General features: G+C 31.9%; 2 protein-coding genes and 1 long non-coding RNA gene across 6 annotated transcripts; all 3 read right to left on the reverse strand.

The window, feature by feature from the left end:
- Nucleotides 1-3,343: 3,343 nt before the first annotated feature.
- On the reverse strand, nucleotides 3,344-7,506 carry LIA (AP2 domain transcription factor LIA). Its single transcript, NM_001366759.1, has 9 exons — nucleotides 7,247-7,506; nucleotides 6,600-7,152; nucleotides 6,365-6,447; nucleotides 6,141-6,149; nucleotides 5,905-5,993; nucleotides 5,494-5,567; nucleotides 5,288-5,338; nucleotides 4,964-5,040; nucleotides 3,344-4,114 (listed from the first exon to the last, which is right to left on the reverse strand). The coding sequence occupies exons 1-9, from the start codon at nucleotides 7,431-7,433 to the stop codon at nucleotides 3,567-3,569; spliced, it is 1,671 nt and encodes a 556-aa protein (NP_001353688.1). The 5' UTR covers nucleotides 7,434-7,506; the 3' UTR covers nucleotides 3,344-3,566.
- Nucleotides 7,507-9,410: 1,904 nt separating this feature from the next.
- On the reverse strand, nucleotides 9,411-19,026 carry DML4 (DNA demethylase 4). 4 transcript variants are annotated; one of them, XR_011220199.1, is made up of 21 exons: nucleotides 18,810-19,026; nucleotides 18,413-18,559; nucleotides 16,796-17,527; nucleotides 15,608-16,684; nucleotides 15,023-15,526; nucleotides 14,845-14,935; nucleotides 14,291-14,768; nucleotides 13,183-13,262; nucleotides 13,000-13,084; nucleotides 12,812-12,903; nucleotides 12,664-12,732; nucleotides 12,522-12,558; nucleotides 12,357-12,439; nucleotides 11,644-12,142; nucleotides 11,485-11,521; nucleotides 11,353-11,410; nucleotides 11,115-11,233; nucleotides 10,964-11,029; nucleotides 10,764-10,878; nucleotides 10,622-10,660; nucleotides 9,411-9,673 (listed from the first exon to the last, which is right to left on the reverse strand). XR_011220199.1 is itself a non-coding variant. In XM_010320160.4 (21 exons), the coding sequence occupies exons 2-21, from the start codon at nucleotides 18,555-18,557 to the stop codon at nucleotides 9,570-9,572; spliced, it is 4,500 nt and encodes a 1,499-aa protein (XP_010318462.1). In that variant the 5' UTR covers nucleotides 18,558-18,559; nucleotides 18,810-19,026; the 3' UTR covers nucleotides 9,411-9,569. The 4 variants fall into 4 exon arrangements, 3 of the variants coding, with proteins under 3 accessions (XP_010318462.1, XP_010318463.1, XP_010318464.1); XM_010320160.4 differs by having other exon boundaries at nucleotides 11,654-12,142; XM_010320161.4 differs by lacking the exon at nucleotides 18,810-19,026 and adding an exon at nucleotides 18,656-18,769 and having other exon boundaries at nucleotides 11,654-12,142.
- Nucleotides 19,027-19,896: 870 nt separating this feature from the next.
- LOC101249901 (uncharacterized) lies at nucleotides 19,897-23,296 on the reverse strand. The gene is made up of 2 exons (XR_182582.5): nucleotides 23,114-23,296; nucleotides 19,897-20,706 (listed from the first exon to the last, which is right to left on the reverse strand). It is a non-coding gene; the product is annotated as an uncharacterized lncRNA (long non-coding RNA).
- Between the last annotated feature and the right edge of the window lie 1,177 nt (nucleotides 23,297-24,473).

Below are 24,473 nucleotides of genomic sequence, written 5' to 3' on the forward strand. Positions count from 1 at the left end.
TTGTATGACAAAAATGATTAATTATATACTAAATCAAATGTCAAAAAGGAAATATTTATCACGAATTACAAATAAAATAAATTAAAAATATAATATTTAATTTAAATTAATAATTTATACTTTATACAATTTTCTCATAGATATTCATGTTACAAAATTTTAAATACACGTAATTTTATAAAAATATACTAATTAATAAATAATAATAGCAATTAAATATTCTTTGATATAATTTTTCACATAACATAAACCATCTTTTCATGTAAGAGTGAGTCTTTTGTTGTAAAGTTTAAATTGATGTTACTGTTCTTTTAAAAGTTTCAAATCCTGTTTTTTTCTTAAAAGAATTTAAGATTCAATCTAATATAACATGTCCTAATGTAAAAGTGTTATTTTCTTAGCTTTATATTAATCGATCGCTTTTCTTTTTACGAAATAATTTTACAAACTCATCCTTTTAATACTTCAAAAAAATTAAGTGCATGGTTAATAAAGGAAAAAATTATTAATTTTTTTTTTATTTTGTAAAATGGATAATTAATATATGACAATAATAAAATAATCCATATGGGCTATGGCGAAGCCATCTTACTATTAGAGTTTATCCGAATTCCTTTTAACAGAATATTCATTAATACATACATGATTAAAATAACTTTTTGATATATATAATAAATGTCGAATTTTTTCAATTATTTCATGTGTCTATTTTTCAAATTCTTAATCTCCTTTGTTGAAAATTTTGATGTCACTAGTGAGAGAGGAAGTATAATTTTAATTTAATTTTTGGATTCTTGCTACATTGTCTGATGTTTGCTTTATTAAATGTGGATACCCAACCTTTTGTCAAATAGAGATGGAAAAGTTGAAGGGTCACAGAGAAACTGTGCAGAAAAATCCAAAGCTCAACACCCAAAATTGTGAAAAGCTCAAACAGAAGAAAAAAGAAAAAGAAAAAATAGTGTTGGCGTCACGTAAGTCTGAGTAGAAATATAAAGATGGATGCATGGGGATGCTGCAGTACCAGCTAGGAACAAAAATAGAAAAGTTTTCTTCTTTAAAAAAAAAAAATAACTGAATGATTAGATTGAGCTAAATTTAAATTGAGTATAGATGCTAATTATCTCTCGAAGATATCTATGTGGTGAAATAAAGGGGCTACTTTGTATATTTGAAATATATTATAACCAATTTAAATTTAGGGTTATCTAAATCATTTTCATAGGTTAATTTTAGGCCGTATTTGTGTTCCTATTATTGATATCTTATAAGCCGAGAGATTTGTTCAGTTAGATTCTCTTCGCTTGCTTTTTGGTACATTCAAAAAACTCAGTAATCGAATCTATCCATCTATATATTCTCTTCTTCGATTCATTTTTCTTCTTGCTTATTTTATTCTCTCCTTTACACTAACAGGTAGAAGGAAAATTAACTTCTAAGTATATAGAGACTTTTTAAATAGCTCAGATAATTTTTTTGATTTATTGATTTGACGTGAATCATTTGGAGCTTAAAATTTGACTTTGATTAATCGATGATTATACGCCCTTCAATTAAAACAATTTTTAGATGTGAGGAGTTTGATGAAAATAATTTCATATTCGTTTGAAACGAGATTACATGGCTTGGACAAAAAAATTTAAAAAATTAAATTAGATTGAAATTTGATATGTTGGTCGTATAGTGAAGGTCAAGGGTGCATATATAGATGAGGGGAATAAAATCAGTATAGGAAAAAGTAGAACAAACTGTCCATGCAGTTGTCACAGGAAAAAGAAAACTAGAGAGAGACTTGACATGAAGGCACGCATATTAAGGTAAAAAAGTCTTACTTCATTTCTTTTCTGAAATACTACTACTATCATTTTTTTTAAAAATAATGTAAAAATTTCCAATATTAGAACTTGCAAAATATCTTTGTATTACTCTCTTGTAATATAAATTAAATAATAAAAAAAGATATTTTTGATTATGAATTCAAACTTAACATCTTTTAACTATTTTGAATAATTGCAAAATATCTTTGTATTACTCTCTTGTAATATAAATTAAATTATAATAAAAAAATTACTCTCGAGTATATATTCATACTTAAGATCTTTTAACTATTTTGAATAATTTTTTAGATTCAAAAATGAAATGATAAAAAGTATCATAAATTATAATAATTAATAATTTAAAATATTTAAAAGATATAAAAGAAATCATCGTGACTCTCAAAAATCAAAAGGTACCCACATAAATTAAATGGAAGGAGTATTGTGATATAATACCTTCTGTCGTCTCAATTTATTTGTCTTTTTAGTCAATTTGAATAAGAATTATGCGCTCTTTGGATTAGTTTTTAAAAAAAAGTAACTTTTAAGTCAAAAATAAAAAAATCAAATTAAAATCACAAGTCAAAAAATAGAAAGTAAATATTTTTGATTTCTCATTTATTTCATTTAAACATATTATAAGTCATTTTTGACCTTGCAAAACACTTTCTAACTTATTTTTCACTTATTCTAAATTATTTTTAAATCTTTTTCATATACTTTTAAAAGTCAAAAACTAACTTAAAATGAATTTATCAATTTTTAAATTAATCCAAACGATCTTTTTAATTTTCTTTTTGACAATTTTCCGGATGATATCTTTGAGACGACATATTAAAGAGTATTTTTGCACGCCTGTTTGCAACATTCAATATCTACAATACCTTTAATTTAAAATTCCATAATGTTTCTTAAAAAATAAAATTTATAATTTTTATATGACGTCAAATTAGATAAATAAATTCAAAGCAGAGAGTACTGTACATGTTTGCATTCATTTATCTCTTTCTAAATGTGGATACAAAAGAAACATTTTCTTCATTTACCTTTCTAAATGTGGATATGGTTGAAATAATTTCTGGGTGACCCACTAATTAACTGGACATCTAATTTGACTTTTTTATATAAAAGTTTGGATGATTTTGTGTTATTTATTTCTCGAGGATTTGAATTTTGGCAGTATCGACGGGGCCCTTCTGTTTATAACACTGCTCTTTCACATCAAAATTGACTTACCTAACCATCGCATCACTAAATCATATTTTTCTAATTTGATCTAAATTAATTCACAATTTGAAATTGCAATTCTTACGCGACATAGCTGTTAAAGATTATAAAATATGTTCTTTAAAAAGAAAAAAAATATATTATTAGGTTCTTGCTCAAACGATTATGTCGAACTAAATAGAACTTGCTCAAACGATTTATATATATAAAATTAAAATCTTGATTGTAAATTAATAGGAGTATAAAATTCTAGAAATAAATATAAAATGTAGATCAAAGCTATTAAATTGGATGATCTAACATGTCAATCTTTCATTTCATTGCCATCAAATTAACATCCAAAAACATATTTAAGATTCATAATCTAAAGGCATCTTAGAAGCAAGATTTGAGTATTCCTTTGAGCCAAAGGAAGGGAGATTAGGACTAGTGAGCTAGCAAAACTAATCTCTATAAATGTATCATCATTCATCATAAGAGGAGTAGAGGTTTACCCAACAGTCATATTTGGTTATCTGTTTTTCATTGGTTCCATAATGCAAACATGGGAACGGGATGAACAAGGTCCATATTTCCAATTTGGCCTGAACTCGAAGAATTATCATCATTCTCCTTGCTACCATCTTCAAACTTGTGATCTTGAACCTGTACGGGTGAATAATATGCCTGGGGATATTCTAATCCGACCCCAAAATCACAACTCATTTCACCTGATCCAGAGCATTTGGGACTTGGGGCATTAGAAGAACTCCTGCTGCTTGATCCTGCAGCACCCATCAACGGTACCATGTTCATGAACGAATCTATAGGTTGCTGCAATTGCTCCCCATTTGTTATGGCTAAAATGGGCTGAGGTGAAGTTGTGCATGAACTATAGTCCTCATAGGAAGATGGGCAGACCACAGAATCTTTCGATGGGGAGCGCTTGGCAAGGTCTCCAGTTATTAAAGTTGAGCTTGAGCAAATCCGTTTGACATCGTACTTACTGATATCAAAATTCGTCACAGCGCTTGTCCCCCTGAACTTAATTGCAGCAATATCATAGGCTTCTGCTGCTTCCTCCTGCGTACCTAAAATAAGAAAGATGGCCAAATATCAAGGTTATCTACAACCGGTCAGTTTTAAGTTGAGATTTTTGAAGATACACGAGCTGTTCTCAAAAACTGAAGTAAAAATAATTTGAGTTTGTATTGCTACATCCTAATTATACTCAAATTTAAATATTATAACTTCTTGCTTAGCTGCTGGCTCCATTTGTCCCACCGGATATAGTGGTGCGCTTTTGATTAACATTGTGCGGGATGAGTGTATGGGTCACATGAATTACACACTCTCAACTGAGGGCGGAGCCAACTTGAGCCTGGGAGGATCATCTCAATCCCCTTCAATTGAAAAATTACACTATTTATATAGGATTTAGTTTTTATGTATATAAAAATATATATTAAACCTCATTCAACTTCTTCATGTGTTTACTTCTTCATATTTTGAGCTCCTTAGTGAAAATCCTGACTCCATCATTTGGTTTCAATAATCCATAATTATATTACAAACAGAAATACATCACAATCTGAGTTTTCAAAACTTCAAGTTGGGGTAGTTGTAACAAAATTATGATTAGAACTTGTATTACAAGTGTTCTGTAGCTATAAGAGCATGCACATTTTTGGCTCAGCGCAATAAAAAATAACTACTGCTGCTGTACTACTATTATTCTAGTACATAGAGAATTCAGAAGCATCACGAAAATCACATGTTTAAAGACGTAGCATTTCTTTTTCAAAATTTTTGTATCAGCGTGAAGAGAATAAAAACAAAACACCTATTAGGAAAATGAGGAAGATAGCTAGAACGAATAGAATTTTAGATGAATAATTGAATAAAGAAGCGTAAAACAATAAGTGAATCAAATAACTTACTGAAGGTGCCAAGGTACAAGTCTTTGTTGCCTGCAACTCTTCCAATTCTGGCTTGCCACCTCCCATGCTGATGATGCCTGCCCAATTTCCCAAGTTTCAATCAATGGGTTTGCTATAGTACTAGATTTCCATAGGTATGGTTTATTGGTTTTTGCATATGATTGCACATGCATAATAAAGTTTGCCTGTGCCCCTATTATTGAACATGGATAATTGCATTCAAAGAAAGCTGCAAATTTTGCAGCAATAAAATAGTAAATGTGGTAAAGAACTTTAATCGTAAAAAAAGGTTGGTTTCCCTTTTGGTTTAATGCTACTACGAACCTTGTTACTCCTCTGTACATTGATGCCCCTCTTGAAAACCCACTGCTTTTCCTGTTTTAACATAAAAATGGGATACCATGCTAGGTCAATTTTAGCAATAGCATTGCAAGTATGTTCCTTCTTTTTCAGTGTATCAGGCCATCAAACAGAAGAAAGAAAAAGAGGACTAGTGAAGAAAATAGAAGGGACATTACTCCCCTATGTACCTTCTCAAGTGTGCTACAAACTCTTGCCTATTCATATTTTTCATCTCCTCCAATTCCTTTTCATAAGTGTTTAGCTGACATTATACATGAAAGATAACAACATAAATACTTAGAGAAATAGAACAATATTGTTTAATTACGAGTTGTGTTCTGCCCATGAATAAGAGGGGACTTGTTACAACAACAACAATAACAAGCCAGTTTAATCTAATAACAAGTGTGAAGAGGGTGGGGTGTGTGAGCAAGACCTCACCCCAACCTCATACAGATAAATAGACTGTTAAAGCAAAGACCATTGACTCGTGCAACGCACATCAAAGCCGTTAAAAGAAAAAATATAGAGGACATATTATTTGAAGCTGCCCATAACTTTCAGTATAACAAGAATCAAATAATCATAAGTGTACTTACGGGGGAATTAATATGCGTGTTCGGACCCCAGTATTTTAAAGCAGCTAAATCATATGCTCTAGCTGCCTTTTCCTCCGTGTCATAACCACCTGTATTATTGAACAGTTCAAGAATTAAATTAATCACCAAACATTAGTCCAAAATATACATAATATATTCACATTGGTTTCCTTTCCACATGTCAACAATATATTTTAGGCCCGAAAATCAATATGTAGATAGAGAATGTCAATTACCTAGATAGACTGATTGATCCGAATGTTGGAGGAAGCAAAGATTAGAGAAGAAAACAAGACAAAAGTTAATTAGTATATTCTTGAAGAAAAACTTTTGGAGAGTAAAATGTTGAAATTAAATTCAAGTGTAATTTTTTTCGTTGAACACTAGTTAGTTGTAGAGAATCAACTACACTACTGACATTATTCTAAACACAGTGAGAGAATGAAGCAGTACTACACACCTTGTCTGCCTTTCCTAGTTTGCCCTTCCTTTCTGCAACTATTATCCCACAAATGTGCCTCGTATCTTCCAGTCCACCGATGTCTAATTTGGTCAAATTCCATCTCATTAAATAAAGATTATTCAAAATGATTTAGAATTAATATGGTTAACATATCTTTTTACAAGCTTTTAACATAACTATAATATAGAGTAGATTTTTTTTTTTCAAAAAAAATAAATAGTTGAATTAGTACCTGGTGACTCCGCGGTACTGCGAAGTTCTTTGCCCAAAAGTATCAATGGATTTGCGCGGAACTGATTCCTTTGAACCACCACCATTTTTAACTGCTACCGGCCGTTTTTTGGGAGCGGCTGCAAGCGAGAGCGCCTGGCAATTGCTAGGATTTACAATTTCTTCAGCTGACGACATTAATGGTGCAGCAACAGAAGCCTGGCGTAACCACGATTTGAATCCAGAAACAGAAGTAGCTCCGTCAAATGGCAGATGATAGACACTACTAGTAGAGTGTGCAAACTCATGATGAGAGCTCTGCAATTGACTATTTTGAATCATCATCTGTGGAGACTGGATCAATTTCATGTTTGCTCCAATTTCTAACTGGTGTTGTTCGTGATCAGATTGATTTATGCTTGGTGGAATATTAACGTTGATTTCAGAAATTTGTTGTTCTTCATTAGAAGGAGAATTTGAGTAACAGCATCCAAGGAAATCCTCAAGCTTCGGACCCTCTTCTTCTTCTGGATTATTAGCAGTACTCATTTCATGATTCTCATACCTCCAACAATCTATTTTTGAAAAACAAGAATAAAATTACAGTATCAACTTCTCTTTTAACACATGAGTTAGCAGTGGAAAAACGGAGCAAATCAGTAGAAATACCTTCAGTGGGTTCACAGCGTGGGAAAGGATCCATCATACATAGAGAACGATTAGTGCTTAAAGGCATGACCGACACAGGAGTATTTTCAGCAGCTTCGTTTCGTCTTTCGTAATTTTTTACTTCTTCTTCATCATCATCATCGATTCTGAAATCGGGAGTAAGAGAGAACCCCAACCAATTACTCATTGTAACTATGAAGCAATTTGAACTCAATTTCTCTCTCTAGAACTCCGTGAGCGTTTTTTGTGTGGAGTTGGAGCTCATACTTTGAAGATCCCAGTGAAAGGAGACTGGAGTGTACATTTTATATATATATATATATGTGTGTTATATTCCTCCAATACCCATAAAATGTCTTATTTTCGCTAGTGGAATATATAAGATGAGAACAACAATTTCATTTTTTCTTGTATTCACATGCCCATGAGTGTATACATACAAAACTTTGAGACATTCGATATACTAATTTAGGAGTGAATTTTAGAATGCTTGTGATACAGTAAATCTTTTGTAACAGTTACAATTAGGAATTTTTGAAGTATTAAGAATTAATTAGATTATATTTTTACTTTTTAAATTTTTTATAAAAGTCATTCAAATTTGATGAAATTCAAATATATCTTAAAATATTTTGATTCATCGCGTTTTAATTTTCGATACAATTCTTTTTGTGTTGATACGTCACGTCTCGATTTATAGGAATTTTTTGAGATTATAGTAAAATATGTGTGGTATATTTTTTAATTCTTATTGTTGTAGTCAATAATTTTATTAAAAAGGTGTTTTGGACTTGTGCATTTGATTTTTTAGTTTGAGTTTTCGATTTTTGATTTTGAAGAAGTGTAATCCAATTCGAACCAAAATAAATTTGATTTGACTTTTCTCTTTTTGGTTTGGATTTTTTCAATTTGGTTAATCGGTTATGTCAATATTTAGAAACATAGTAAAGTTATATTTGTAATTTTTTAAAAAAAGTTATGTATATACATAAAATATTGAATTTCTTAAATATACTTTTTAATGTAAATCACAAGTAATGTAAAAGGGACAAAAGTGATTAACTCCAACTTAATTCGTTTTTTTCTTCAGTTTTTCGGAATCCGAAACAAACTAAAAAATCAAACAAAGTAAATTATAAATTCAAAATCAAATCAAGAATTCAAAAAACTAATTTAAATTAGAATTAGATTAGATTTAATTTAATTTTTTAATTTAATCCAAATAGTGCACACCTCTAATTTATAGATAATTTTTGAAAAAACGAGTTGTATTTAGAGTTGAAGCGGAGATACTCGTATGAAAGTTGAAATTGTATTTTAACAAAATAAAAATATTCGAATTTCTAGGTGAAAACTTGAAAGTAACTCCTAAAATAACACTTATCCCGTCGTAGATGAATGAAAGATAAGAGTAATATTTAGACGTTATAAAAAATGTAACAGTGAAGGGGTTTTTCTATTTTGTTATAACAAAATTCATGTGTTTGGGATATTGATAGAGTAATCCGTATTATTTTATTTATAAAAGAGTCTGAGAAGTCGGCAGAGAGAGGTGTAGGCTGTAGTTCTTTATAGAGGTGCCTCGATTTTCGTTCCGACCCTCTCCTTTCATTTCGTTTCTCAGTTTTGTGGCAGCGGAGCGCAGCTCTGTGGACATGAGAGAGAGAAACGCCTCACAGATACACTACTACATTTTTCTCTTCAAGTATTATTTGTATTTAAATTTTACGACAACTTGTTTGTGGAGAGACTTATGACTAATAAATAACCTATATAGGAAAAATATTATCATTTTTATTTGTGAAAGATAGTAATAATCAATAATACAGAAAAAAAATATTTAAATTAGTATTTAAGAAAAATCATTACACCAATAATAAAAATTACATTTTAAAGCAAAATTGGTTGAAGAAAAAAAAACCAGGGCGTATGCTTTCACGCTATGTCTTCAATTTGTTTGTGCCCCAAAAAGTTTTTGATACGCCCTCGTCACAAAAAAACATTTCTGGAAACACTGGTTACAACCGTAATGACTAAATCTATGCAAGATTACTTTCAACTTCCAATACTAATTGGAAGTACTCATTTGATCACTCAAAACTTTAGGAACCTATTGGCCTACTTGAACAAACAATGAATATACAACTCTACCAACAGTTGTGACTTTGACAGGGTAAATCTCATTTATGAACTTAGACTATAAACCAAATGAACAATGATTCGAACAAGTACAACAAGAAAATCCTGTCTTGTAATCTAAATAGTTAAAGAATGAAAAAATTATGAGCAACTATGATGAATTTTTCATCGATAACACTAAGTATCATTCATCATCAAATTTCTCTATGTTTCCTTTTCTATGAAATCGAGCATGGAGAGGTCTAGGAGCCCTCTGTTTTCTGTCATATCCTCTTACCACCATGAAACCTGTAAGGAGAATTAAGGTGAAAATACAAAAGACTACTTCAGAAATATTTCTTGTCACATTGTCCATCTATACACATAAAGGCAACTGTGAGTTACGGTTGTGATATTTGACTTGACCTTTTTAGGAAACATAACACCATCAAATCCAACACTACAACACTAAAATGCCTTCTCTTTTGTCTAATTTTATCATAGTTAAGGATTTCCTTTGCTAGATTCCGTATGACACCTTTGATTCGAAGGTTTGTAGAATGTGCAAAGGTAGGGTGTAAGACTAACGTACATCCTAACCTCTGCAAACCTACTAGGTTTGTTGTAGATCATATATAATGTGCAATCTGTTTTAGCCAAAGCTTATTTTCATTTTTTTTACTATCTAGTATAGAGGTGTAAAAAATGAACCTGGTTACAGATAACCCATCCATAATTTTAAAAATTGACCTCAATATAATTTGAATTTTGCTCAATCTCAACTCATTCAAGCATTAACTCATTTAAAGAGAATCCTTAATTGAGCCCAATTGAATCTCCAATTTCAACATGTCTTAAGACCCTTTATTTGCATCGATGTAATGTATCCTTTTAGGATTTAACTATCCATGTGTAACTTCTTTTTTAAAATTTTCATGAGTTGAAATTCAAGTTGTGATTATAAAACTTGAAAAAGAATATATAAAAATTATTGAGATTTAGAGGGTCAAATTGGCGGGTCAAGACCTAACCCATTTTTAAGCCCATTTAGCTTAAGTAAACTTGGACGGGTTAGGAACCAACCCAATTTCTATTTTAGCCCAATCTGCTCATTTGATACTCCTAATCTAGCATATTAAGTTCAAAATATGAAGGTATAGACATTCCTAAGAAAAAAGATATGTGAAGGTATAAAATATCTTAAAATGGAAATATTTTTTCTTTCAATTTTATATACAAAAGAGACTATCCACATACCTTTCCAGAAACATTTCTGAATATCCATGGTTGACAAGCCTGGTTTTGATATTATGAGTAATATTAGTATATATGAAGTCAAATCTGATAAAACATTATATCATATAAAAGTAAAATATAACAAGCAACAATATAATTTTACCTTTTACAATGGACGAAACTGAAGTTCCGCAATATAGAGTTGTCACTCTCAAATTCCATATGGAGGCTCTTGCAACGGGAATTGGATTTAGGCTCGACTCATGATCAGCGAAAACCTGGTATACAAAAAATTTGATTTGTGAGTGGGCTGTAACACAACAAACTTGTTACCCATACTAGACAATAACACGATCTGATTACCTCGTTGATCTGGAAGTAAGTCCCATTCAGTGGAAAACTTCCCCTATTTGCCGTCCGACATGGAATCTGTAAATTCATGGATATATGTATTCATCTAAATAAAGAAACTCTTAGGAAACAATATGAAATGAGACACTTATGATTCACTTACCAAAATCGTCCCATAGATTATTTCATCTTTTGGAAAGTAATTTGTATTGTCCGAACATTTCTCTAATTCATTGGAGCTAGAATCTTTTCCATTTTTTTCCTGTTTATGCACAACTTGCTCTAGAAGTTACAAAATAATTGTTAGTTCAAACTGTGTATGGCCAGAAACATTATTAAAAGAGAATTTTTATAGAAACATTTATACTAAGCATATCCACAAATGACAAATACTTTTTTACCTGTTTGGCTGATGGCAAGAAGGTAAGGGCAATCGTCATCAGGCTCCCGTTTCTCAAACTGTAAAGAAATAACATTAATAAATATAGTTGCAGTGAAGAAAATTTGATAGGATGGGATGTATAAGAGATTACCCCACTCAAAAGAGGATGATCATCTGGAAGCTCATACCTGCAATAGACCAATTTGTGTGGGTTTATTATACATGTGGGACATACTATTTACTTATGCTATAAGCATATAATTCGGTAACTTTAGATATTTGATACACAGAAAGACGGATTAAGTATTACTGTTACTAACACTAAGTGCTCAGTCCTAAGTCGAGTCTCCGTCTTCAATTTACGAGCAGGACACGCAGCAGATTTTGGATTCAAAAGAACCAAGGCTTTGGACACTTCTTCATCACTTTGCAATTTACTGATCTCATCAATAAAGCTCAACACAATTTCTTTGAAGTCTTTATTGGACTTGTCAATGAAGCTCAAAATATTTTCTCCAAAAGCTTTAGTGTTGAGTTTGATGGTAGGAATCTCCTGTTCATGCTCTGCCTCATAAGAGAAGTCTTCAATGTCTTGTTCCAGTAATTCTAGAGGTCTGTGCTCTGGAGATTCTGGCATTTCTACGATAGGCTCATAATGTTGAGTCTGAAAGCTGGAATGCGAGAAGCTTTCGCTAGAATGGGGCAAATTTGGTAACGACACACACATGTTTAGGACGTCATCAACTGTATCAGGTTGCTTAGAGTCAGCCTCTCCTTTCTGTTGTGGTCCTGGGAGGCGAAGCCTAGTACTGTATATTGCAAAATTTATAAATATTGTAATGCACAAGGATGAATTTGTCTTTTTCTTGGAATATTGAGTATTCAATGTCGAAAAAATCAAGTATCTTGTGGAATGTCAGATATTTCATATAATAAACAGATTATTGTGAGGCCTAGATATAAATTTAATTGGAAAAAATATATATATTATTTTATTTTTATAAGCAGTAATCTGATGCAAACCTTGCAAATGCACTAGCAAAATGCCTGCATTCGGTTCTCAATGGGCAGGCATCACAGTTTGGCTTTTTCTTTGTACAGAAGACCTGTGTGATATTGACGAAAATTCTTATGCTTACAATAAAACTAATCAAATTATCGTATCATTGACTATTGAGTGCAACTGACCTTTCCGAATGTGATCATGTGATAATGCAATTCATATCTGCCAAGCATACCAACTTAATGAGCAGAAGAATTTCCAGGACAATTTTTCAGTTACAACAAATCCATTGAACAAGAAAACTCCAGAGAAAATGAAAATGCTTACAGTGTTGACACATCAAGTTCGCATAAACGTGGCCAAAGGTACTTTTGTATGGAACTCTCCAGGGGGAACCTAATTGAAAATAAAATCAACAATTAATATATAATAGATCGAACATACCAACACTAAATAGAATTTATTCGATACATACTTTTCCAAAAGATGCATTTGGAGCCCATCAGGTAATGGTTGCAAAGGGACCCATCCTAGACGTACTACTATCCGAGCAACATTTATGTCAACCTTCAACCAAAAGTATAGTTAAATAAGAAAAATCCAGTATGCCGAGATTCCGAAGGCCCAACAAAAGTGGATAACCACTATATGCTGTATACTTACCGGGAAGGAATGATGTCGAAGTGACAAAAGTCGAATGCAATCCGTGCTCTTCGGCCCAAGCCCATAAATACTCAATAAATATTCTCTGAACAGAAGCAAGATAATAAAAGAATGCTCTATGATATATTAGCTTTTAAAATATCACGATGACCATAACTTTGACTAAATAATTTATATTCTTACTTCACATCCTCCTTCGGGACATCTCTTAACCACTCAAGGTCAACGCTTCCATGATGTTCAAACGATCGATTAAGAAAATTCTGCAAAGTCCGCCAACTAATTGGTTAAGAGACCTTACTCCCAATATAGTACACACTCATAACATATTAAGAAATATATTATATATCCATAAATATTTGAATTTGAACCTAGTATTATTATATTACCTAGTTCAGGTTATTATAGGAACCTATACATTCCAAATATTGGATCCACGACTCAATACAATCAATGGCCTCTACCAAAACATAATAATAAATCACAAATATCTTTAATAAAATTCATGTGTTTTATTTGAAATTTACTCTTTTAATATCTTTGGATGCAAAGCTATGAAGTTATCCTTTCGAGGATTCATTCATTCAATATTTCTTTTCATAGACAAAAGAAAATAATTGATTTAGAAAAGTTGAGTTTAAATAGTATATAACACCGTCATAAATAGAAAACAAAATAAAAACAAGTGTGGGAACAAGAAAAAATAAAACAATGTGGTAGGTTTATGTAATTAATGAGAATTTCGACAACCTAAACTAAAACTAAAAAAATGGAAAAGCTTTCCTTATGATCATTTTTTTTGTATATTATATATAATTACATACCATTTTCAAGTATTTAAAAAAAATATAATTCTCTTTTATAATGACACAGGAATGCACTAACTTTTTTTCAATATTATCAAATTTTATTTCAAAATATGAAGTTACAATTAATTTTATTTGTTCAGAAAGAGTCCTCTTTATTATTACAAAGTTACAACTGATATGAAGAAATTTTATTATTTCTTTATATATTATGACATTAGGAATGTAGTAAATTTTCTTTTCAAATTTTAATTGTTCGTTGTTATTTTTGTATCTATTTTTAAAAATAATTAAAATAGGGAAAACAAAAAGCAGAAACTATTAGGGATATAATATTTTTATCAATTATTGTAGACATATTAATGTAACATATTTCTTTTTGCTTATGTTTCTTTTCTAGGTAAAGAAAAGGAATCAATTAATCAACTCTACAGTACATCATTCGTAAAATCATAAATGAAATGAGGGAAGTCAAACAAGTGTACCTTAATTTTTGCAGCAAGAACATTACCCTGTCCTCGACATTTAATTTGTTCAAAAATCATTTTAACATCAGCATGTCTAACAGCTTCCCAATTAACCGAATCCCTGTTACTTTCAGTGGAACCAGTATATGTTCCAGTAGAATAGGCTTTCCTCAATCTATCCCAATCAAATTCTCTCTTTGGCAATTTATTTTTCTCTCTCGACATCTCGTCGGGCAAATCCCCTGTTTCATTTACTAAATCGCAACTCTTAGCAAAGCTTATCACTTCTGGGTTACCACAATTGGCTGAAGACTGACTTCCACATGTATTTTGATTTCCAATATTTTCTTCTTGCATACTTTCTGACGTATTTGACACAAAAATTTCATCTGAATCTGGCAATACATGTGTAATCGCTAGAGCTTGTTCTTGTTGTGTAGTCATTTCTCGACTATTTTGAAGTGGGAACGCTGAAGCAAGAAGCATGAAGGCATTGCTGCATAGGATACAACAAGATTGTTTACACTCTACCGAATGAGAAAAAAATGAGGATATAACACAATAAAGTTTACCTTGAAAGATAATCTGACACGTTTTGTGTTAGGAAAACGCCAACCACAGAGTCTACCACTGACCCTTTCCATGGGGAAAAAGTCCTTTTCCCTGTAAATAGATTTTTAGCATGGTAAAAGTTTAGCATAAAAATAGAAGTACTGAATTACTTGTAAAAGAGAAATTCTTGAGTTGTACCTAAGACGAGACACATGCGGGCAATGAATGAGTCTGCTCTTCCTTTAAATAATTCTCTTTGTTCCTTCCACCATATATTCTTCTTTTCATCCGGGTCCTCGTCAATTCCACCATTTTCTATGAGTTGTTCCCACACTCGCTCTGATTCACTATCAAGATCAACCTTGGGCAATTCTTTGGCTTTGCGCTTTTGAACAATCATTGAACCATCAAGATTCCTCAAGACAAGCTGGTCATCATTAACCTTGGGCAATTTTTTGGCTTTGCGCTTTTGAACAATCATTGAACCATCAGGATTCCGCAAGAAAAGCTGGTCATCATTAACCCTGGGCAATTCTTTGGCTTTGGGATTTTGAACAATCATTGAACCATCAGGATTCCACAAGACAAGCTGGTCATTATTGTTGCTGGTTGTTGTTTTCTTTTTATAAGTTCTCGTATCACAAATCTTTATTTTTTTAAAAATCCGAATAATTGCTGCAACGGTGATTATCTTTGTTGAACCTGCAAAATTTCATTCAAGGTTATATAGTACAAATATTATGACAAGTACAAAAAGGAAAAATGCATGTCTAAGTGGATTACGCTTTGTTTTAGGCAGCAGATTCTCATGTTGTGTGTATTCCTGAATTTCACTGCAAGTTGATTTATTTGTTCTAGGCAATAAATCTTCATGTTGGGGGCACTCTTCAATATCATTGCAACCTGATTTATCTGTTTGGGGCCACAAACCTTCATGTTGCGAGCATTCCTGAATTTCATTGCAAGCACTTATTTGAGACCACTTATCTACAAAAGATTCAAACCCATTGATTGCACTTAAACCTGACTTAAGGCAGAGAGGATCTAGAATAGCAGTTGATCTTTTGCAATTCTTAGATCTCTTTCTTTTGGACGTGACTAGTGGAGACAAAGTCAAGGCGTTCATGGGCAGAATTGGTCCTAGTTCTGTATTTTCTTCCCTGCGAGCAGACAAAGGTAATGGTTCTAGTTTTGTATATTCTTCCCTGTGAGCAGACTTGGTCCTCTTAGGATGGATTAATCTCCTCCTACGAGACTTAACCATAGGGGACAAGCTGAACACACACTCAAAAGATTCTATATCAGCCATTGCAGCTGCAATTTGATTCTTGTTAGGTAGGACCATTACAACAAAATGTGATCTAAATTTTCCTTTCTGCCCCGATTTCATATTTGAAAAACATGTATTTTTAGCACCATTAACAATTTCAAAATCCCTCCTGGTAACCCTCTTGCAAATTGTAAAAGAGCTCTTTGAAGTCACTTTGCTCTTTGTATTAGTATCCAGTGGATTCCAGCCTTTGTCTGCATAATCAGCAGTGCCAATGTTATTTGATGTCCTGTAACTTTCCAGAAAATCAAGCCGAGAACCACCTTTTTCTTGGGATTTATGGTCATTCTGGGAGGTCGTTTCATTTCCTGCCAAAGGCACCGCGCCAGTGTTTCCTATTGTCCTCCTTTTATAAACTTTCACAGAATGATCCCGACAAGCCGAGATTGTTCCATGGTTGTTCGGGTAGACGTGAGCTTCATTTCCTGCCAAGGGCATCAAATCTATTTGAGTTTTCCTCCTTTCATAAACTTTCAGAAAATGATGCTGACAGGCTCTCTGATCATCCTGGTAGATACTAGGATCATTTCCTGCCACAGATATGGTGCCTATGTGAATTTTTCTGAATAGAAAGATAAATTCGAAAAATTCTTTGAGAATAAAAAGATTTTCAGCAAAAATATAAATAAAAATTTGGTTACCTTGGTTGGGTTGGGACTCTGCCTCTAAATTATCTTCTAAGCCAATGGAGCTATTTGTATCAACTGCCTGCTCATTAAAACCGTCCAATGGATTTGTCAAGAATTTGTTGTAACTTTGAGTTACATGATATCTAATCACTTCTGCTGCTTCTATGGATAAAAAATCGTTCTCATTTTCCAAGTTGAAAGGGAGAGATCGTTTACATGACTTCGAAACATGTCCAAAATCTGTAAGATTATCGTGCTCAAAATCTGGTGGACTTATTGCTGAGAGAGCATGCTCAAGAGTTTCTGGTTGAGGAGTTGAAACCTGTAGGACCAGCGATCCGGGAATAGTTTCTGGAATCTTACTATTAGGTGTTTGCATATAAGCATCTCCTGATAAATCAACTGAAACTTTGTCGTGGTCCTTTTCTATCTTCTTCTTTATCTTGGCACTGACCTTAGAGTTACCTGATTTTGGAATTGAAGGCTTTATCTTAGGCTTTGGAGTCTTTTTGGGCTTACTTTCATCAAAAATTTTGGGTGTGTGTTTTCTCATTCTTGGTTTCTTCAGTGGTCTTTCATTCATGTCTACGCTACCACATTGTTTCTTTCGTGGGTTAGCCTTTGTCATAGGAGTTGAAGGAGCCACTGTCGCAGATTCAGAACCACCATCCAAATGTCGACTTAGAAATTCGCTCCTCCCTCCGATAACATCAGAAACCTCCTCATCCTTCTTTTGGCTGTTATCTGCAAAAATGTTTGTAAGACGGTTAAGTGGACTTGAACTTAATGCAGATCTGGACATTAGAAAATTGATAGTGGTTTAGTTGGTGTCTAATTACGTCAATTATTTTTTTAGTACATCAGATATGGTTAGTTCGTGATTCCAATATTAGAAATACAGGTGGGAAAGTAAATGATCAAGAAGGAACGCACGAGTAACATCATGTAATTAGTGCTCAAGTAAGTAAAATCAAGCAACCAAGTGCAGCATTACAGTTAGTTCTACCATTGCAATGCTACTATTCCAGTGGTTATTGTAGTAAATGGTACCATGAGGTTCGGCAGTATTATCTTTACAGAGTTTCCATTGTTATTTGCAGTATCACTCCTTTTAGATAGTTCACCATTATGCTTTTACTTATTCTGTTATACTGAGCCTCGTAAATGTGTGACTTGATTGAAATGCTATTCCTTATTCTTACTGGTTTCCTCCCTTTCTCACTTCATAGCTTTATTTTGGATTAGGTTCATTTGTAGTAATTGCTACAGTTATTATATACTCATATTCAACTATAATCACTAAGCTCAACTAAATTCTTTCGAATCCGAGAAATTACTCCTAGATGCTGCATGTACTTAACAAACATTATACGGCACTAGTCAACAAATTACTTCATTGTTAACTACATGAAGTTACTAAAAACGCCAATAAAACATGAAAAACCCATCATACTGAATCCATGATAAAATAAAACTATGTTATGCATTGACCATACAAAAGAATATTTACGTAGGTTACAATTTATAGGTCAGTTTCAACTAAGATAACCATCCATTGATAACCTGATAAACACAATAACTACAACAGTTATAACATGTCAAATAGTAAAAATAATTACACTAACTTACATGAACTATTTGTGGACCAAAAATTGTTCAAGCCAGCATTGATAGAGTTAAATTCTGTTGCTGCTGATATGCACTTGAAGGGTGTTATTGGTGTAAAAAAACCTGTTTTCTCCAACTCTTCCTGGTCTGCATTGCCCAGTTCCATCCCTATTTCAGTAACACAGAAACCCATCAGAATTAAACCCCAAAAATACAGCAAAAACAAATTAGTCATTTCAATTAGAGATCAAGCCAAAATTAAACCAATTTTTCGTCTCTACAACAATTCAATTTGCTTTTTTGGCCAAAAAGATTGAAATTTATTGCTACTTGAAGATAAATCAATTCATGAAATTCTCCGAGGAACAGGAATTATGGAAAGAGAAAAGGAAAAATTGCAGAATTAGCAAAAACATACCTGATTTTTCCACAGCAAAGAATGGAGGTTGATGTGAGAATGGCGCAGTAAAATATGTAGGGTTAAAACAATTTAACTTCTATCCAACGACTAAACTTTTAACCGTATAGCCTGAATTTAAGTACTCCTAACCAACGGCAAAGCTTTGTTTATTTTGGTTTTCTATCTGCTATCTGGTATATATATATATATACACATATTTATTTAGGTTTTATGTTATGTTTTACTTCTAACTGAGAGTCTGAATGAATAGGTTACCGTTGATATTATTGACATGTTTTATTAGTTTTACTGGGTATGTTGTTATTATTATTATTATTCAAGTAAAAGTTTAATTATCATTATTAATATGTTTTATTTTATCTGAGAGTCTATTAAATTTTATTTGATATAAAACACTTTCTAATAGAGACGACAATGATAATCGTTAACATTATCATGTAAAATCTAATTGTCATAAAATCTATTAAATTTTATTGGGTATAAAACACTTTCCAACAATGACAATCATTATTATTATCATGTAAAATCTAATCGTCATTATTGGTATGTTTTAATTCAATTGGAAGTCTATTATAATTCGCTGAATATAAAATACTTTCTAACAAAAACGATGATAATAAATAGTAACTATGTTAAATTGTTGTCATCTATAAAACACTTTCTAATAAAGACGGCGATTATTTTTTTAAAAGCTTAACGTATTTTTATAAATAAATATATTTAAATCGATAATAGCAAGCATATATTATTATTAAGTGATATATATATATACAATAAAATTAACCGTTGATGTGATTGGTAGCTTTCCCCAATTTTTCATCTATATTTTATATCCAATTCCACATTACAAAACTATTTTCCCCAAAAAAAAAAATTTAACCGTTGATGTGATAGGTAGCTTTCCCCAATTTTTCATCTATATTTTATATCCAATTCTACATTACAAAACTATTTTCCCCAAAAAAAAATTATTTTCCCCGTAAGGAAATATAGCATTCCAGAATTTAGTTTTAAAAGGTACTTAACATGATTATGATAATACATTATTTTTGGGCTAATTTCAAGTACGTAATAAAGTAATTAGTTTATAACAAAAATAAAATTGTCTTTATTTACATAAAAACTAATCAAAAGTTACAGAAAATATACACTTACAAGTTACAATAATACACTCAAAAGGTGAATATAGCTTATTTATATATGAAATATACATTGACTACACATAAATATACACTAATTATACGTATAGATTCGATTTTGATAAACTCAAAATCGCCTCTAAACAGTCCTAAAATTTAGATATGAAATCGACTTGATGAATTCCATATATAAATTTACTCGAAATGAATTCAAATTTTGTTTTTTAAAAAAAAAAAGAACAAGAAGAAGAAGATATATATATACAGGTCGTGATGTGACAGTTTCCTAGCCCCTTCTTATAGGGAAGCCGCTCCCCGGTCGTTACTTCAAAGATGGATTGTCAACCAATTATATCTTTTCCTTTGCCAAATACAAGTGTACAAGTATCAATGCAAGAGGTGTTGCCTAGAGCACGAACAACGGTGTAATAACCATCAGCAAATCAGAACTACACTAAGTCAAAGATAAAACATCATGCAGTTATGCAGTATATTTAGCAAACTTGTTAGCGATATGTCTCTAACAGTAATACTTTTCTGTACAGTGAACTGAAGCTGAGCATTAGGTAGTGGAGTAAGAGAACCACCAAGGAGAATTTTGGTGCTGATCAATTGTTGATATGTTGTCCGGAGTTGTAGATAAAGTGCTGCTTTGCTTTTTTGTCTGACGAGAGTTGTTTGTATATCACCTATTATTAATAATGCATTGGCGTGCCTTTTCTTGTGAGAGATGGCTTTTTTATCCATCGACAAACCTATAAGAGAAAACATGTGTAATTAGGCCAACAAATTTCCAGACCACACAAGTAAAGAAATTTGTGAAAGCAATATTACGATAGAACAGTAGATTAAAAATTTTCATTCAGCCTTGTTAATCATGATGCACATTTTAATAGGAAAATGATTTTTAGCCGTTGAAATAGCTTAATTTGACCTGACACATATATCGACCTTTAGTTTTATGTAGAATGATGTAGAATGGGAAGTCATACTCATGGTCTTTGTTAGTTGTGGAGAGGTTGGGCACACCTCAATTTTCATGAGGTTTTCTGGGTTTGGAGAAGATATAATTACTTTTGAATGACTTAAAACTGGTCAATCTTGAGAGGCACGTCTTTAGGTATAATAGGGAGATAGATTTATCACTTTTTCCTATTGTGTCTTGTTTACTTAGTAACATTTTGAATTAATAATGCTGGAGATAACAAATGATAACATTGAAGATTTCAGAGCAGAGATCAAGTTTGTGTTGCAGCAGTTGCTTGAGTCTTTGGTTCTTCTGGCAATACCCTTATTAGCAATTGACAAAAGCAATGATCCCTTCACTACATCTCTAATCTTATATAGTAATACGTTAAAAAGAAGTTATCACTTAAGAGGAAAACCTTACTAGAGTTAGTAGGAAGAAAATGTCTGCTACCAACAATAAAGTTGCTTGCCATATTCAATTTCTTGTAGCTTTGGTTTTCAAGTAATAAGGCTTTGTTTTGCCTGTAAGGTTACCTAGAAAACATTTCTGGTGTTGACAAGATCTACCACTTTGCTAGAATTTCTTTGTTTATTTTTCTTATATAACTTTTTGTATCCTTTGAAAATGACTGAAATTTTGACAATTAAGGTGAAAGGCTAAATCTTTTTAACTTTTGTGTGTTGTACCTACAAGATCTATAAGAAAGATTTTTAGAACTTGAATTTGATAAATCCTTAACTCCTCTGTTTTGGAAATGGAGAATTTTCTGGCAGTAAATGTTTATATTATATTCATCACTCACATGCTAGTCTATTAAACCACTTCCCATTTATGTTAATCAGAGAGCAACACGAGTAAACGACATACGCGAAATGTAAGAGTTGAAGTTTAGGAGTTCATTTAGAACCCACGATCAACACTATAGATCAGTAACAATTGAAGCAAAAAGTTTTCGGATGACTCAATCTCCATAAATGATGTTTTGTTTTACGCATTGAGATCATGACATAAAACTCATCTATTAGAAGCAAAGGTAAATCAGAAAGCTGCTCTATGAAGTACTCAACAATATCTTTCCTCAACATACATCAAACACAAAGTCAGTAATTTGCAATCTACGTAAACATATGTATGTAAACTATACGCACATATCAAAAACCTGCGTAGAACAAAGAAATAAACAGCAATTTAGCACTGTTTGCATTTGTAGGTAAGTAGGCAATTAACTCATTAGTGTATGGTGGTCTAGTTGCCTCCTTAGGGACAATAGATGAGTCCTCGAAATAGTTTGATTTTATTCTGGCAATAATTATCAGTTATACTTCTTTCTTTGGTATAAATTCATTCACACAGAACAAGAAAAAGATGAGCTTTGAAATAAAAGCGAAAAAGATTCAAAGAAAAACTCCATTTGCTTTGGATAATGAAAGTGAAGAAATAAGTTCCATAGTAACATTCCACATTCTCATAGGACATGCTTAGGTTGGATTACTTAAACTGCTTTATTTATTGCTAGAATACCAAATGCTGCTCTAACTGTTAACAGAACTCTCATAGGACATGATCTAGCAAGTGTCCTTCTGTGGCGAAGTTATCATATTTGAGGAAAATGTACTGACAAAGTTCATTCCAAGGAAAAAAAGAACACTAACTGAAGGAAATATCATTTTGAACAAGTTTATGCTTTCATTTTGAGAGGAATATAGAAATATATAATCAATTTTTTTACCAAAAAAGAGAGAAATCATTGTATAACGAAAAAAACGATATTTATAGAGAGAAGTTGTTGAACAACAAAACAAGCCAAAATTATGTTCCAGCCAGAATCAGAAACTGGATTCACACATGCAATCACATGACATGCAGTAGCAAAACAGATGTTAATCAATAGGAACACATACATACGCGTTAAACCTCAAAAAGGAGGAACTATGAATTCCTAAATCGGGGAAGGAGAGAACATCAACGAAGTCAAATCAAAACCTAAAATTGAAAAGAAAAGCAGTTATGGAATAAAGAAGATTGAGGTGAAAGTAAAGGTTTTCCAAGACTATTTCTAATAATGAAGCGAATGTATGTGCATAATCAACGCAAATATTTGAGACTAAGAAGAAACGGAAATAAAAAGAAAAACAGAAATCACCACAGATGAAATCGGTAATATTGAACAGAAAGAGGAAAAGAGCACTCACAGAGTATATCAGGTCAGAGTGATTTTGGAAATCCAAATACGAAGAAGAAATTCAGATACAACTGTTTGTTGTTAAAGCATAGATGTTAAAACTGTGAGACCTCCAAATTCAAACAAGGATAGTACAAAGAAATGAGTATTTCAGAGCACCGCTTGAAGACAAGAGCACGGAAATGACAAATCTAACCTCCAATAATCAAGAGTTGTCTGCTATATATTATAAATAATATAAAAATTATAAACATACTAACTATTGTTATTATTATTTTAAATAACAATTAAAAAATCATTACAATTTCCTTTTATTTCTTTATTACGCTAATATTTTGAAAAATTCACCTGACTCAATATTAAAATTTATTATTTTTTAAGTACTCGTGATTAAAATACAATTAAGAAATCATCATAAATCTCCTTTATTTCTTTGTTAGCTAATATTTTCAAAAATTCACCAGTAATTCAATATTGAAGTTTATTATTTGTCAAGTACTCATGATGGGTCTATCTAATTTCCAAAAATTATAAACTTCAATATCCCTTTAAGAATTAATTTCCAAAAATTATAAACTTCTATATTCCTTTAAGAACTGGTTTTCTAAAATACAATCGTCTGTTCCCCCTGCCTCATTAATATAATGTTAGTTTTATAGTAATAAGTAATAATTATTAATTTATTATAGTATCGTTTGTTCCCAATGCCTCACTAATATAATGTTAGTTTTATAGTAATAAATAGAGAAAAGATATAAACACACCATCGAAGTTGTCCCATATTTGCATAAAGACACCTAAACTTTCAAAGTATCCTATCACCCCACTAAACAACTATATATCGTTGTAAATGAGTCAATTTTACCCATTCCCTCGTCTAGGTTGTTTACACGCACGTTAGGCGCGTCATAGATCAATTTTCACTTTCATTGACCAGCTTAAAAGTGCCACATGTCATTTTCTTTCTTTATTATTAATTATTTAATCAATTTATGTCATCTTCCCGAATTTAAACCCAAAATAGATGTGATAGCCCTAATATTTTGATTTTCATAGAAAGAACTATGTTGCTTCGGATTTCAAAGGTGTGACGCCTGAGTTGTTTGACACTCTTTATGCTATTTTAATTTTTGTTATTCCGAGTGCAAATGATGAATGGAGTCATAATGAGATGGAGATAGTGGAAGTAGTTGCTGGCTGTGGCGCTATTCCTATACGATGGTTCTTGAAGAGTCACAATTAATGAGGGAGAAACTAGAAGCGAGGAAAGGTTTGCTGCAACAGGCTAAGGAGAATGTTGTGAAGGCAAGCCAGGCGAGAAATTCGTTTCGAAAGGTAATGAACAATGGAATGAGACGACCAATGCATTA

The sequence above is a fragment of the Solanum lycopersicum genome, chromosome 3 (assembly GCF_036512215.1).
Source record: "Solanum lycopersicum chromosome 3, SLM_r2.1".
Classification (NCBI taxonomy): Eukaryota; Viridiplantae; Streptophyta; class Magnoliopsida; order Solanales; family Solanaceae; genus Solanum; species Solanum lycopersicum.

Coding starts and splice junctions, on each gene's coding strand:
- DML4 (XM_010320160.4), bottom strand. CDS start 18,557: ATGGAACTGGGCAATGCAGACCAGGAAGAGTTGGAGAAAACAGGTTTT. Junction 14,936..15,022: donor CCGCATGTGTCTCGTCTTAG/GTACAACTCAAG, acceptor ATCTATTTACAG/GGAAAAGGACTTTTTCCCCA. Junction 10,879..10,963: donor CTTACTTCCAGATCAACGAG/GTAATCAGATCG, acceptor TTTGTATACCAG/GTTTTCGCTGATCATGAGTC.
- LIA (NM_001366759.1), bottom strand. CDS start 7,433: ATGAGTAATTGGTTGGGGTTCTCTCTTACTCCCGATTTCAGAATCGAT. Junction 5,568..5,904: donor ACACGCATATTAATTCCCCC/GTAAGTACACTT, acceptor GTATAATGTCAG/CTAAACACTTATGAAAAGGA. Junction 5,041..5,287: donor ATGTACAGAGGAGTAACAAG/GTTCGTAGTAGC, acceptor GAAATTGGGCAG/GCATCATCAGCATGGGAGGT.